A 17322-nucleotide genomic window follows, 5' to 3' on the forward strand; every position below is an offset into this window, starting at 1 on the left:
GTCATGCACGCTAACGCGTGGATTCCAAACTTGCCCATCGACGCGCACGCGTCAACCACGCGTACGCGCGGGTGTTCTTGTGCCCCAGGCACAACACCGGCACAGTTCTGGCATAACTCTCGGGAAAATGACCGGGCATTGGGTGCAGCACAATCGGCGCGCCCGCGCACATCACGCGCTCGCGTGGATGGCGCTTTCTGGAAGATCGGCGCGTACGCGCCAGGTGCGCCCACGCGCAAGGGGTCATTCTGCTAAAAATTTTCTAAGTTAAAAGCTGCAGAATTTCACAGATTTAAACCCCAATCTTCCAACGGACATAACTTCCTCATTTTAAATCGTTTTTCACCCGTTCTTCGAACGGCATGGACGTCCCGGATCCAATTTCATTTCTAAACAGATTTGGTACAAAACGGAGATCCGTAGTCCAAGTTATGTCCCGTCAAAGTATGCCCAAAAACCATATTTTCATACAAAATCACAATATGCCATTTTCAAAACAAACCATTTTCAACTCCTTTCAAAGTCAATCAAAACATGCCAATTTCATCCCTTTTCTTTGAAATCAATCAAAATGTATCAAACTCAACATCAAGCCTCCTCAACTCACACATTGACACATTACCACAATATATACAATCACTATCTCATCATTTTAGCCCACTTCACCCAAGTGGCTCAAACTCAAACATATTGACATATCATATACTATCCCTCATGCCAATTTCCAACAACACCAATTCCAATAAATCATCATTGTACATAATCAACATCATACTCACCAACAATATGGTTCAACCCACAATTCAACCATAACCAATCATCAAGCATATATCACAACATGCATATTTCTCATACATCATACCACCAAGGCATCAATAATCATCATCACATATATGACCACATCATATATCTCAATCATTCAACAACATCAACCATTCAATGCCTATCTTAGGGCCTCTAGCCTAAGTATTTCCTACCACATTACATATTAGATACGGGAAACCGAAACCATACCTTAGCCGAATTTCCCAAGCTCCACCGGAGCACTTCCAAACCTCTTACCCACAAGCTCTCAAGGCCTCAAAACCTCCAAGAACAGATTTTTCACCACCAAACCTTTTCCAAGCTTTTCAATATCACCAATCAAGCTCCAATACACACATATACACAACCTAAGCCACAATCATCATACCCATACACAACATCTCAAAACCCAAACATCATAAAATCACAAAATACACTAGGGTTGAGAATCTTACCACACCCGAGGTCCAAGGAGACAAGATTAACCTTCTCCTTCAAGAGAGTTGGGTCCTATAACATCAAAGAACCCAAAATCTCAACATTTTACCCAATAAACTCGAAAATAAGGGCTGAGATTCGAACAGCAAAGTGTGGCTTACCTCAAGACTGATGGTATGGGTTTTGTAGAGCTCTCCGCGGTGAACGCGTGGCCGCAAACGGGGCGGCAATCGGAGCTCTAGATCAAAAGTTATGGTGGTTTGAAGATCAAGTGAGAGAAAGAACTTGAGAGAGTGTTCTTCTCCCTTTCTCTCTAATTTTCAGCTTGTGTGTGTAACAAATGAGGAGAGAGAGTGCTGAAAACTAGGGTTTTGGTTAAGTTATGTTGGGCCAAGGGCCCACTTTGGGTCCAATTGGCCCGGTTTGGCCCGTTCGGTCCAATCTTGGTCCGAATTCTATAAAATTGGTACCAAAATTCTCGTCTCAGTCTCCTCTATCACATTTAGCCATAAAAATCACATTTTAGGCTTTCTAGAATAAATTCTCATTTATGGGTTAATTAGCCATTAATTAACCGGGTTTTACATCCTACCCACCTAATTGGGAATTTTGCCCACAAAATTCAAATGAAATTACCTGAGAATAAATGCGGATAATCCGATCGCATCTCTGACTCAAGTTCCCAAGTGTGTTCCTCCACACCGCCTCGACTCCAAGCCACTTTGACTAATGAAACGTCTTTTCCACGCAACCGTTTAATACTAGTATCATCAATTCTGACTGGAGCCACTGGAAGCGTCAAATCTTCCCTTAACTGAACCGATTCAGGTTCCAACACATGGCTAGCATCAGGAGTGTACTTCCGAAGCTGCGACACGTGAAACACGTCGTGCAGGTTCGAAAGATGAGGTGGTAGAGCCATCCGATACGCCACCGGTCCAATCCTCTCTAGGATTTGAAATGGACCAATGTATCGAGGATTCAACTTCTTTGCTTTAATCGCCCTACCTACTCCCGTGGTTGGAGTAACCTTAAGGAAAACATGGTCTCCTTCCTCAAATTCTAAGGGCTTTCGCCTCTGGTCAGCGTAACTCTTTTGACGACTCTGCGCCGTAAACATCCTATCACGGATTTTCTTGACTTGTTCAGTAGTCTCAGCTATCATTTCTGGCCCCAACAAGCTTTTCTCTCCAGCTTCATACCCACATAGCGGAGATTGACATTTTCTCTCATACAAGGCCTCATACGGAGCCATTCCGATGCTCGCATGATAACTATTATTGTATGCAAACTCCACTAATGGCATATACCGATCCCAACTCGCCGGTTGGTCCAAAACACAAGCTCTCAACATATCCTCTAGTGTTTGGATCGTCCTCTCAGATTGACCATCTGTTTGAGGATGGTAAGCCGTGCTCAAGCTTAATCGGGTTCCAAAAGCCTTCTGAAATGCACCCCAAAACCTTGAAGTGAAACGAGGATCTCTATCAGAGATTATAGTAGCAGGTACACCATGAAGTCTCACAATCTCCTTTATGTATAACCGTGCTAGCTCCTCAAGGGTGTAAGTCATCCGAATGGGCAAAAAGTGAGCTGACTTCGTCAATCGGTCCACAATCACCCAAACAGCATCAAAACCAGCCCTAGTCCTTGGCAATCCTGACACAAAGTCCATTGCAATACTTTCCCACTTCCATTGTGGAATCTCTAGAGGTTGCAACATACCGGCGGGCTTTTGATGTTCAATCTTTACCTTTTGACAAGTTAAGCACTTTGAAACATACTCCGCCACATTATTCTTCATACCCGGCCACCAAAACATCGCCTTTAAATCATGGTACATCTTAGTACTTCCCGGGTGAATAGAGAATCCGCTTTTGTGTGCCTCCTTTAAAATATCTTGCCTCAAAGTGCCAACATCCGGCACAATGATCCTACCCTTGAATCTCCATAACCCATCTTTTTCTTCTGACACTCTCCACTGTTTTCCTTGCTCAATAGCCGGTAATACCTTCCATAAGGCTTCATCATTCTGATGAGCCTTTAGGAGTTCGGACTTAAAGTCACTTGAGATTTCTAATCGGCTCAAACACAAGGTTCCGGATACTTCTCGAGCACCGATTTTTAGACTCTCAAATCCCTTGAGCAACTTCTCCTCTTGTAGCATCATCCAAGCCGCATATAGTGACTTCCGACTCAACGCATCCGCCACTACGTTCGCCTTTCCCGGATGGTAATTCAACTCAAAGTCGTAGTCCTTCAACAATTCCATCCACCTTCTCTGCCTCATATTAAGCTCTTTCTGATCAAAGAGATACTTCAAGCTCTTATGATCAGAGAAGACTTGGAACTTAACCCCATAGAGATAATGCCTCCACACCTTCAAGGCAAACACAACCGCAGCGAGTTCCAAATCGTGCGTAGGGTAACTAACCTCATGAGGTCTCAACTGTCGTGAGGCATACGCCACCACATTATGGTGCTGCATCAGCACGCACCCTAGACCCTTCAATGAGGCATCACAATACACCTCAAATGGCTCATTCGGCTCGGGCAACACTAACACAAGTGCAGTAGTCAACTTTTTCTTCAATGTCTGAAAGCTCTCCTCGCATTCAGGAGTCCAAACAAACGGAGTGTCTTTGCGGGTTAACTTTGTCATTGGCAAAGCTATCTGTGAAAAGCCCTTGATAAATCTTCGGTAATAGCCAGCTAAACCCAGAAAACTCCTTATCTCTGTTATGGTGGTTGGTTGTTTCCAATCCATCACCGCCTCCACCTTAGTTGGATCTACGGCTATTCCCTTCTTACTCACCACGTGACCCAAAAACTTCACCTCACTCTTCCAAAACTCACACTTAGACAGTTTTGCATAGAGTTTCTTCTCCTTTAGAATCTGCAACACGGTCCTCAAGTGTTCCGCATGCTCTTCTTCAGTTTTGGAATAAATCAGTATGTCATCAATGAAGACAACAACGAATTTATCCAGAAACGGACGGAAGACTCTATTCATGTAATCCATGAATACTACAGGAGCATTCGTCAACCCAAAAGACATTACAGTGTACTCGTAATGACCATAACGAGTCCTGAAAGCGGTCTTAGGGATATCCTCACCCCTCACCCTTATCTGGTGATAACCGGATCGCAAATCAATCTTGGAGAAAACTCCAGCTCCTTGTAACTGATCCATGAGATCATCAATTCTCGGCAATGGGTACTTATTCTTTATTGTAACCTTGTTCAGCTGCCTGTAATCCACACAGAGCCGCATACTCCCATCCTTCTTCTTCACCAGTAACACTGGAGCACCCCACGGAGAAACACTTGGTCGTATAAAATTCTTTCCCAACAAATCCTCTAACTGAGACTTTAGCTCGTTCATCTCTAACGGTGACATCCTGTAAGGAGCACTTGAGATTGGTCCCGCCCCGGGCACCAACTCAATAGCAAACTCAACCTCTCGGTTAGGTGGGAACTCATCAATATCATCGGGAAACACTTCCGGAAACTCACACACAACCGGAATCTGTTCCAACCTTTGATCATCACCCGAAACGCCTGCGGTTAACAACATGATACCCTGACATTCGAATCCAGAACAGTTCACCATCATCGAATTCACGTAATAATTATTCACCACGACCAGTCCTTCAGTATCTTCCGGCATAAAGTACACCGACTTTGTAGAACAATCTAGTAAAACATGGTTCTTAGATAACCAATCCAACCCCAAGATAAGATCAAGACCAATCATCGGCAAGCAGATTAAATCATGAACAAAATCACGCTGCTTGAATCTAAGGGAAACTTCCGGACATCCTAGCCTAGTTACCATGGCTTCGTGGGTAGCATTATATACTCTTAGATCATAACCTAAAGTTACAATCTTCAATCCTAACTCATGGGCTTTCTCAAATGCAATGAATGAATGTGATGCTCCCGAATCAAATAAAGCATTTAAAGTTTGACCAGCTATTTCACAGTTACCTCGAATAAGTGTCTCGGATCCTTCAGCTCCTACAGCTGAAGTGGTGAACACCCGACCAGTCTGTTGTGCCTTCCCAGCACCTTGTTTCTGCTTCTCCGGGCAGTTGGCGGCTTTATGCCCCGCCTTTCCACAATAGTAGCACAAGCCCCATCCGACCTTGCATGGTGCTCCCGGATGGTGACTCCCACACCTAGCACAAGCTTGTTCATTCTGAGGTTGCTTCCCAAACTTCTTTCCTTGGAAATTGTTGTTGTTGGGCCTCTTGAAAGAGCCTCCCCTCTTGAAAGACGGACCTCTAGGTGCAAAGCTCTTCCCTCGATTCTGTGGGAATGATCCCCTATGACTCCCTTTCTCAGCGGTTGCCCTCTTCACACACTCTTCAGCAACCCTACACTTGTTTACCAACTCGGAGAAAGTCCTAATCTCCATTGGTCCCACTGAACTGAAAATATCACTCCGGAGTCCTCCTTCATACTTAACACACTTCCATTCCTCATATTCCACCTGAGTCCCTTGACACATACGAGAGAACCTGAACAGCTCCTCAAACTTGTCAGTATACTCTGATATGGACATAGTACCCTGCTTCAGCTGTAACAATTCAAGTTCCTTAGCCGTCCTAGTAGAAGTCGGAAAGTACTTCTTATAGAACTCTTCTTGAAAGACATTCCAAGTGATATAGTCATCACCCTGCTGCAGAAGACGTCGGATACCTTGCCACCAATGCGACGCTTCACCGACAAGCATATAGGTAGCAAACTCGACACGCTGTGCTTCAGGCACCACTTGCGCTTGCAACGCTCGCTCTATAGCTTGAAACCATGTATCAGCCTCAGTCGGACTAGTAGTTCCCTTGAACTTAGGTGGATTAACCTTCAAAAAGTTTGCCAAGGTCATCGGGCCCTGAACTCCACCTCCATCATTACCATGGTTGTTCATTTGTTGACCAAGAGCCGCAGCAGTGGCTTGCATAGCAGCAGCCATGTTCTCCAACGCAGTCATGAAGTTCACCGGGTCATTAGTGTTATTCTCCGGTGCACGAGCATTCGTACGACCTCTCGCACTACCTCTACCGCGTCCACGAGGCGCCATCTGGTTCCTATACATACCAAACAATCGATATTAAGTTGATCAGTCTCAATATCGGAAGTCTAGTACTTCAAAGTCCCAAATGCATGCTCATGAACGTTTATGCCAATTATATCAAGCAGATATACTAATAGCACATAACACACACACAGAGAATGCACAGAAGCATAATCAGTCCATCCCTCAGGCTCTACAGGAACGAACTGCTCTGATACCATAATGTAACACCCTACCATACAAAGTCTTATGCTTAAGTCATAATTCAGAGATGGCAAGGTATTACGACCTCAAAAATAAAAATTTAGTACGTATAGTAGTATGAATGATTGATTATAACTAGGAGCCTTTGTAGAAAAAGGGGTAAACAAAAACCGCAACTCAAAAGCGCAACACTCCGATCGATAACGTGACGAACAAGGATAAACCAACGCGAGATTATATATATACAAAAGAGTGTCAAAAACAGGAATATCAATACTCAAGATCCGGTTGCGAAGATAACCGGTCCGAGCATAGCAATATATACATATGATAAAATAAGGAAAACCCCAAGGAAACCCAAAGGGACACAAATACATAAAACCTATTCTCCAAAATCTCCCATAAGAGGAGTCATCACAGTTTGTATTATTTAATGGAGATAAAAGTATCTAAGCACAACATATAAACCAAAAACGTAGTCCCCAAGAACAAGGAATCTTCGCAATCTAGAAGTCTCCAGTATGCCTCAGCGGGACACCTCACGCCCTGCATCTGAAAACCACAAAATCCGCATGGGTGAGAACCAAAGGTCCCCAGCATGGTAACAGCTTCCACATATATAATACATAATAATAGAGGAAAGCCAAAGGCAATCCTAGAACTTCCTCCAGATAATATCAAAGCTTATAAACAAGCTAAACCATATAAGGGCATCTGACTAAAGATTCTTCAGTCTAACTAATACTTCCCTTTCCAATTCCTTCAACCCTCCCAACCACCAGCAGGAGTATATTATAGCAAACACAGTTATATCAGACAAAGAATATACAAATAGGAGCAGTTAAGACATTTAGACAATTAGCAAGTAATATACAGTCAAATAGGCAATCTCAAACAATTCACATAGTATGCATATGATGAATGCCTGTTCCTAGTGGCCGATGATATCATCTGTCGGTTATAGAGCCAACCCGACAAGTCCTGGCAGTTAACCACTGGACTGTCCCTCTGTCGTGTCTCCCCAACTCGAGTATGCTCAATATGAGCTTGATCATAAACATGATCCATATCCATCACCATCACTGGTGAATATTTATCCATCACCAACACAGGTGAATATTTATCCATCACCATCACAGGTGAATATTTATCCATCACCATCACAGGTGAATATTTGGGAGTGAGCTCGTCCGGGATTTCATAGTGCCCGGCCACCCTGACGACATAGGGTAAACAGAGTATCAAGTCTCAACCTGGAGCACGTGGTGGCTAGCCACTGCTACTACCCAGGGAAACTCGTATCTCAGATAGTGGAAGTACAACTCACAATTATCAACAATTCAGCACAAACATGCATGAATTCTCATCCATGGATCAACATCCATATCCGCCATTCGGCTCACGGTTAAATCCATAACCAGCCATTTCACAAATAATCACGGCCCTTCGGCCAATGGCATACCAAGCACTTCCACCACCATCCTCCGCATCTCACATAATCATCTTGATCCTCATTGATCATTCATTTTTCCCTTGCTTCACTCGCAAGTTACTTCATTCACTAGCCCCTTTTCTAATAGCTAGGCATGCCATAATGATTTAAGACATACATGGTGAGGTCGGAGGCTCAGAAGTATGAGATTTGGCTTTTAAAACTCAAAAATCAACTTTGGGATGAAAACAGGGCCGCGCGTACGCGCACTCCACGCGCACGCGTGGATGGCCTCAACAACTCATCGACGCGTAAGCGTCATGCACGCTAACGCGTGGATTCCAAACTTGCCCATCGACGCGCACGCGTCAACCACGCGTACGCGCGGGTGTTCTTGTGCCCCAGGCACAACACCGGCACAGTTCTGGCATAACTCTCGGAAAAATGACTGGGCATTGGGTGCAGCACAATCGGCGCGCCCGCGCACATCACGCGCACACGTGGATGGCGCTTTCTGGAAGATCGGCGCGTACGCGCCAGGTGCGCCCACGCGCAAGGGGTCATTCTGCTAAAAATTTTCTAAGTTAAAAGCTGCAGAATTTCACAGATTTAAACCCCAATCTTCCAACGGACATAACTTCCTCATTTTAAATCGTTTTTCACCCGTTCTTCGAACGGCATGGACGTCCCGGATCCAATTTCATTTCTAAACAGATTTGGTATAAAACGGAGATCCGTAGTCCAAGTTATGTCCCGTCAAAGTATGCCCAAAAACCATATTTTCATACAAAATCACAATATGCCATTTTCAAAACAAACCATTTTCAACTCCTTTCAAAGTCAATCAAAACATGCCAATTTCATCCCTTTTCTTTGAAATCAATCAAAATGTATCAAACTCAACATCAAGCCTCCTCAACTCACACATTGACACATTACCACAATATATACAATCACTATCTCATCATTTTAGCCCACTTCACCCAAGTGGCTCAAACTCAAACATATTGACATATCATATACTATCCCTCATGCCAATTTCCAACAACACCAATTCCAATAAATCATCATTGTACATAATCAACATCATACTCACCAACAATATGGTTCAACCCACAATTCAACCATAACCAATCATCAAGCATATATCACAACATGCATATTTCTCATACATCATACCACCAAGGCATCAATAATCATCATCACATATATGACCACATCATATATCTCAATCATTCAACAACATCAACCATTCAATGCCTATCTTAGGGCCTCTAGCCTAAGTATTTCCTACCACATTACATATTAGATACGGGAAACCGAAACCATACCTTAGCCGAATTTCCCAAGCTCCACCGGAGCACTTCCAAACCTCTTACCCACAAGCTCTCAAGGCCTCAAAACCTCCAAGAACAGATTTTTCACCACCAAACCTTTTCCAAGCTTTTCAATATCACCAATCAAGCTCCAATACACACATATACACAACCTAAGCCACAATCATCATACCCATACACAACATCTCAAAACCCAAACATCATAAAATCACAAAATACACTAGGGTTGAGAATCTTACCACACCCAAGGTCCAAGGAGACAAGATTAACCTTCTCCTTCAAGAGAGTTGGGTCCTATAACATCAAAGAACCCAAAATCTCAACATTTCACCCAATAAACTCGAAAATAAGGGCTGAGATTCGAACAGCAAAGTGTGGCTTACCTCAAGACTGATGGTATGGGTTTTGTAGAACTCTCCGCGGTGAACGCGTGGCCACAAACGGGGCGGCAATCGGAGCTCTAGATCAAAAGTTATGGTGGTTTGAAGATCAAGTGAGAGAAAGAACTTGAGAGAGTGTTCTTCTCCCTTTCTCTCTAATTTTCAGCTTGTGTGTGTAACAAATGAGGAGAGAGAGTGCTGAAAACTAGGGTTTTGGTTAAGTTATGTTGGGCCAAGGGCCCACTTTGGGTCCAATTGGCCCGGTTTGGCCCGTTCGGTCCAATCTTGGTCCGAATTCTATAAAATTGGTACCAAAATTCTCGTCTCAGTCTCCTCTATCACATTTAGCCATAAAAATCACATTTTAGGCTTTCTAGAATAAATTCTCATTTATGGGTTAATTAGCCGTTAATTAACCGGGTTTTACAGATTCGATTTACTAGCTAGTAGCTATTGACACACTCAACCCTTTTAAATCGAAACAAACAAATTTGATTTAAAACATAGGGAAGCCAGTAATAAATCGATATAAGTTACTTCAATTTATTGAGGATATAACTCCAAAGTAAATTGAGTCTAATTGATTCGACTTGCTAAATAATGAAGCATACCATAATTCGAATTTACTTATAACTCTTCATCAAAGTTTCACTTACAATGGTTAATGACAATAATGTTTTAGTTCTTGTACACTACAGAAGGATGATTATGAAAAAAATACGAGATAGAATAAAATTTACTGATAAAGATACATTGAGTATTTTTATTATCCTTTTACGAATTTTGCTCAGTTTCAGAATGCTATAATTCAGAAATTGGGAGTGCATAGCATGAAACAAATGGAAAAATTATTTGATCAAATTCCAATTTCTGTTGTTCAAAATAGTGTGAAATATGACTCCTTTGTAATAGAAAGTGAATAAGATTTGCAAGTTTTGTTTCACTGCTGTCGTCAGTTTTTCGAGATGAGAACCCAGGCCAAGCTTGGAGATGTGGTCTCTAGTTTAGGAGGATCTAATCAGATTCCTCAATCTGTAGCAATGTTAGGAGTCTTTAGTTCAATGCCTATTACTGCCTCTTAATTTGTACCTGTAATTGCACCCGAAACAGTTTTGGTGGCATCTCCGTCCTTTGCATTTGATCTAAACTACGTTAATGATGGAAAAATTGATGATAGTCGATCTTTTGGTGAGCTTGCAATTGCAATAGCAAATACTCCTGTTATGATCTCGATTTCAGGGGATCAGAGGATGGTAAACCAAATCTCATAGAGGATGTACTACGGGATGACGATGATGTAGAGCCTGTCATAATAGATGAGGATAGCGATGACGATCTAGGGAGAAGTATTCCGGTTGATCCTAAAAATTTAAGGTCCAATCATAACATACATGCAAACTTCAATCATGGTGTTTCCACCATACATGATATTCTAACTTTATTGATAGAAATCAAATCCCTACTAAATCTACATCCACCTAAAACTAACATTTTTAATTTAAAAGAACTCTAATTTAAAACAATTCTAAATCATTATTATCGCTGACATTTTAAGTTTAAAAATTTTTAACAAAGTTTCTAATCACTACTCTAACTAATATTTATAATCAAATACTCTAAATCACTAAATATTGATAATATTTCTAATCTAACTTAAAGAAAAGAGATTTTATTTACCCACATTTTCGTTGATGCTACCAGCAATATGGGCAACTCCATCCAATTGGTAGATATGATCTGGGTCATCCTCCATATATGCAGTTTTGAACCTTGTTGTGTTGTGATCTTAGAATTCTCTCTTGCATGGGATTTTAGAAGAGGAGGAAATTGTGGCTGTAATTCGAATCAACCTAATTTGAATCCTTTATATAGAATACCAACACTAAATTGAATCAATTAGAGTCGAATTATGTTGTTTGCGTTTCGCTGAAATTCAAATCAATTTAATTTGATTTACGTAGGGCATTCTTTCTTGTATATCAAATTTATTTGTTTTAGAGTAAACTACTATTTCTACCCACGAAAGTTGAAAATGCTAACAGATCTACCCATAAAAAATGAAATTACCATTTTACCTATAAAACATGAATTTCATACAATAAAATTATCCAAACACTAAAAAATCACATAAAAATCCCAAACTACCCTTATCATCATTGTTTTCAACATTTTGTTGAACTCAGAATAGAGTGCTACCACCTAATGCTCTTGCAACAAATCAATTGCCAAACTCAAACAGGTTATGTAGGGAATTGAACGAATTTAGCAATCCTCACCTGAGCCAAACTCTGATAGGCAAGGGTAAGCTTGTTCTATTTCAGCTCTGTTTCGTCGAGAGAGACGCTAGCTACAGCAGTTGCTCTGAAGGTTCGGCGACTGAGAAGCTGATGATGATGGTGACGTCACTGGTAGCTCGTTGGAGTAGAAGAGAGAGTGAGAACAGGGGCTGAGTTAGGGTTTGGTGGAGGAGGTGCGAGACTGGTGAGTGGCTCGCTGGCAGTGGTCTAGACCGAGAGAAAGAATGACTAGGACGGTGAGGGTGGCTTGGGTTCATCGCAGATGTGGAGACGACAGTGGTTCGCAGCGGTTCTAGCGGCTGAAAGTGCGAACGGCGATGATGGCAGGGCTATGATGGTGGTTTGGAAGTTTCTGGTTCTTGAAAAGGAAAGAAAAAGTGGAAGAAGAGGAGAAGTTGAAGTGAATAGGGTTTGGTGGTTTAAAACAGATGGCAAAAGAGACAGAAAGAGAGAGAACTCGTCGTGGTTTTGGTTCGCAAAGGGGACCGCGATGGTGGCGGCTAACGCGGTGGCCCGCCGGTGACACTGGTTTGGTGATGAGGAGAAGGTAGCCACGGTAGGTGAGCGTGGTCGGTGGTGAAGAGAGGAGGGGCGAGGCACTGCGGCTCTAAGGTTGCTGGTGGCAGCGAAGCAGGGACTGGTGAAAAGATCCTCTAGTCGGCGAGGGCGAGATAAGAAAGGAGAGAAGGAGGGGTGGCGGCAGAAGGAAGACGACAGCGGTAGTCGCTAACGCTGGAAGCTGCAGGAACAGAAACAGAGGCTGCGACATTTGTCATAGAGGAGGAGAGGTGGCTCGCAGCTAAAAAGATTGCTGCTAGAATTGTTTGAAAATCAATTGATTATTGGTGAGAGATAGAGGATGGGATTAGTGGTGGTGGTAAGGTGATGAGCAGATGAAGATGATGGAATGGTTACTGGGGAGGAAAAAGATGCTGCGGATGATAATAAGGATAATTTGGGGTTTTTATGTGATTTTTTAGTGTTTGAATGATTTTATTGTATGGAACTCATGTTTTATGGGTATAAATGGTAATTTCTTTTTTTTATGGGTAGATTTGTCAGTATCTTCAACTTTCGTGAATAAAAATGGTAGTTTACTCTTTATTTTAATTTACCATGCACATTTTCTCTTGTAATTGAATTCATTTGTTTTGATTTACCATGGATTGCGTGGGTAAAAAAATCTATCATAATAAATTGAATCTACTTGTTTCAATTTACTACTGTTCTTGTTAAATCGAATTCATTTAATTCAATTTATGTTGAAAAAGCTTAAATCAGACTTATTTGATTCAATTTACATGAAATTGCAAATAAGACAGATATATAATATAATTCAATTTAAAATATTTGTATAATATTGATTCTCAATCATTTTATCTATGTCATTTATTTTTTTTCTTTATTATTATTATTATTATTATTATTATTATTATTATTATTATAGGAAACGTAAAAAGAATCATTAATTGGCAGGGCATCTTTTCTGAGTTCATTGCAGGTGTTGGCAACTCTCTTTCAAGGCAGCTTAAGTAACTTTGACATAGCACCGTTTCTGAGCGTTGAAGAAAGGATCAAAGAGAGGAATCTGGAACCTCATCACTTTCATGTGACACTTGAATAACCTACATAAATACAATACGTAATTTGATTTATTGACTCTTGGATTGTGAATGTAGCTATACATATAGATGGACCATTTTTACTTACGTCTTTCAGAATCAACGAATGGTATATAATAACTTAAAATTAAATTAGTGTGATGCCAAGTGAATTCAACTGCTTATTGAAGTCAGTTTCCTTCGCAAATTGCATATCACAAATATGACAAATACATGGTTTTCTTGGTTTGGCTTAATTTGACTTTTGGATTAAAGAATTTGAATTGGAGGTATACTACCTTTATTTTATTAGAATGACTTATACAGTTATAGTAGTTGGCTTGATAACAGAGATGGATCTAAGTTATAGTTTATCCCATTAGGATCATAAAGTTCTATTTTTTTATTATTTACTATATTTGAACTAGGACTAGCAATGGGTAAGATAGGATAGAGTAGGGTAGAATAGGATTTAGACTTTGTTCTAGCTCTATCCGTGGGTTAAAAACTTTTTTAAAACTCTACCATATTCTACCTGCAGGTTGAGAATTTCTCAACCATAACCCTATTCGCACCTTAAAGTTCTAAACTTTACCTTACTCGATTCTACTCGCAGAAATAAAAAAATCAAATAAATATAAAATTCAACCATTCCAAATTTCATACATTTTAATAAAATAGAAAATAAAAAACTAAGTTCAAATTAAAATTAAAAACAATAAAATCTTAAAAAAATTTAACATAAAATTACAAATAATATGATCATCAACTAGTTTAGTGATTATTTTAAATTTTTATAAGAAGAAGATTGTGAGTACATGACTCATTTTTTTCACTATATACATTATTTTTACATATATATTAGGTAAATGATATCCTACCATCTCTAAAGTAACATGTAAGTTATCCTCTCTGATGTGTCATATCTTAATTGGGTGTTTATTTTAACATGAGTTACCTTCTCCACTCTTTCGTCGTCGTTGCGCCTCCCAAGCATCACCGTCTCATTGGTGTTTTGTTTTCTTTTCCCAAATCATTCTTCTAGAAAAAGTACTCCAACTCTCTCTAATTGCGTTTACTCCTCCCCACTCCTTCATCGTCCTCATTAAGCCTCCCAAACATCACCGTCTCATTGGATTTCTTATTTTATCTTGCCAAATCATTTTTCTAGAAAAGGTACTCCAACTCTCTCTAATTGCTTTACTCCTCCCCATTGTACTCCTTCATCGTCGTTGTTACGCCTCCCAAGCATCACCGTCTCATTGGTGTCTTGTTTTCTCTTCCCAAATCATTCTTCCAGAAAAGTACTCTGACTCTCTCTAATTGCGTTTATTTCTCCTCACTTCTTTGTCGTCGTTGTGCCTCCTAAGTATCACCGTCTTATTGGGTGTTCCATTTTCTTCTTCTGTCAGACCGTCACCGTCTTCTAAGATATTATTAACTCTGATGAGATTAAAGTAACTCAGGTTAAAATAAACACCCAATTAAAATATGACACATTAGAGAGGGTAACTTACATGTTACTTTAGAGAGGATAGGGTAGCATTCACCATATATATAATATATTTAGAGTGCGGGTAAGATAGGGTAGGGTATACACTAAACCCGTACCCTACCTACCTGTAGATAAATTTACACTCTATCCTATCCTATCTGCAGTGGATAGAGTAAATAACCCTATCCGAACGGGTTGGTCTGAGTTAGATACCTGCAAATAGGGTATATATTGCCAGCCCTAGTTTGAACCTACATTTATAATAAAATTAAAATTAACTTTTACATCTTGTGGCTGTGGATCAATAATCATTGTACGGAGGGCACTGGATTTGGCTAGTAGGCCTAAGTAAGGATTTGAATTAATTAACCAAGATGTTAATTTAGTAATTTTATTCAAATTTTATCAACTCTGCTTTTTTTTTTTTTCAATTTATGTGAGTCTTGTAGCTCTTACATCCCCAATATGTACATTCTCCAACATATTTAATTGGATAAACTATTGAAAATGCTTTCTAATTATTAAATCGTTAAAAAACTGTTATCTAAATTTGTTAGCGACAAAACACTTTTAATATATATTTAAAAATAAGATAAAAACATAAAAAATACAATTTTTTTGTATAAATAACAAATAACTTTTATATCTAGTAAACCCTTGTATATTTAATATGAAATTTGTGAAAATAATTAGATAATTATCTAACACGCGTACGCAAAAAATAAAACAAAAATTTAATCTCTTGATTTTTTATTAATTTTCTAAAAACATGTTTAGCTATTTATAAAAAAAATTGCAAAAACAATTATTTAAATTACCAAATTTTAAAGATAAAAGTATCTTTTTTTTAATTATATTTACAAAAAATTATATCAAAAATTGATTTTTAAATTCTTTTGAAAATATATAGTTAATAATTAGGTATTTTGTCATATTTTTAAAATATTTTTGTCATTAATAAATTTAGAGAATATTTTTACTAACAATTTGATAATTCATGATGTTTTTTGTAGTTTACTTTGTATAATCACTGGGTTAGACAAACATTGTAGGACACGTTTGAAATGTTTTCATTGGAAAAATGGAATAACATTTGATGATGATAAACATGTTGACACTTGGGTTAAATATTTAATTGGGGTTTGATACAACTATTGAGTATTGCAGGTCCATGTTCATTGTGCAGTTCAAATAAAAAAGATAAAAAGTCCAACTAGCTAGAGAAACCAAGTGCTTCCAAGGCTGCTGAATGGAATTGAATCCAAAATCCAGCCCATTGTCATTCAAGAAAAAGAAAAGCAATTTTCAGCTGGTAGTTCTATGTTGGTTTGAGTAAGGTATATAGGAGAGGCCAATTCTATGGTGCCTACGAGTTTTTGTCTAAATTTTGTCTAACTTATTTTTTGTAGTAAATTTTTATTTTTTAAAAATTATTTATTCTTATATGTTCTAAATTAAATAATAACTTTTAACCTTTTTTAGTAAATAGGCACCACCTTTTAGGCACCATAGCATTCACCATAGGAGAAAGAAGGTTTCACTTTTTTACTATACATGAAAGAAGAAAAAAAGTGTTTCACTTTTTCATAAAGCACAAAATCAGAAGAAAGGAAAACAAAGCACAAAATCAGAAGAAAGGAAAACAAATCAACGAAGCTAGGTCAAATCAAAATCCACATGTATAATTTAAGCATAATTAGAAGAAAAAAGGTAATTTGTTTTCATTAATATATATAAGTTAATTATTTGTCCATTTCTGTAAGATCCTTAATTTTTGAAAATTAAATAGTATGTTATTTATAGTTTATAATATTTGTTGATAATTTTATTAAAAGAAAATTATTTTTTCTAAAAATAATTAAATTAAATTTTATGATACTTTGAATTTAAAATTTATTAGAATTTATAAAATTTTTTAAATAATTGAGTATTTCCATATTAGGGATTTAAAATTTTAGAAATTTAAAATAATGAGAGTTTTATACAATTTAAATTGAATAATTGAAAGTTTTGATTAATTTTATAAACTAAAAGAAAATTAATTTAGTCATCTCTAATTTTAAATTAAAATACTTAATTAAAAATAATTTGCAAATTTAAAAAATAAATAGTATTCTTAAAGTTAGTTCTATTGGATTAAATTTGGTTTTTAAATAATACTCTACTCAAACCCTAATTCCCAAATAAAAATCCACAAACACCCTTCATCCGCCATCCATGAGAAAAGAAAAAAGAAAGAAAGGAAAAAGAGAGATGA

At 38.7% G+C, this 17322-nt stretch overlaps 1 protein-coding gene across 1 annotated transcript; it reads right to left on the reverse strand.

Annotated features, from left to right (window-relative positions):
- Positions 1-1888: 1888 nt before the first annotated feature.
- Positions 1889-2293, reverse strand: LOC130960964 (uncharacterized; the record flags this gene model as incomplete). The annotated part of the gene is made up of 1 exon (XM_057886533.1): positions 1889-2293. A coding segment is annotated over one exon (405 nt), but the record flags the coding sequence as incomplete, so codon positions are not given.
- Between the last annotated feature and the right edge of the window lie 15029 nt (positions 2294-17322).

Source organism: Arachis stenosperma, chromosome 2 (genome assembly GCF_014773155.1).
Source record: "Arachis stenosperma cultivar V10309 chromosome 2, arast.V10309.gnm1.PFL2, whole genome shotgun sequence".
Taxonomy (NCBI): Eukaryota; Viridiplantae; Streptophyta; class Magnoliopsida; order Fabales; family Fabaceae; genus Arachis; species Arachis stenosperma.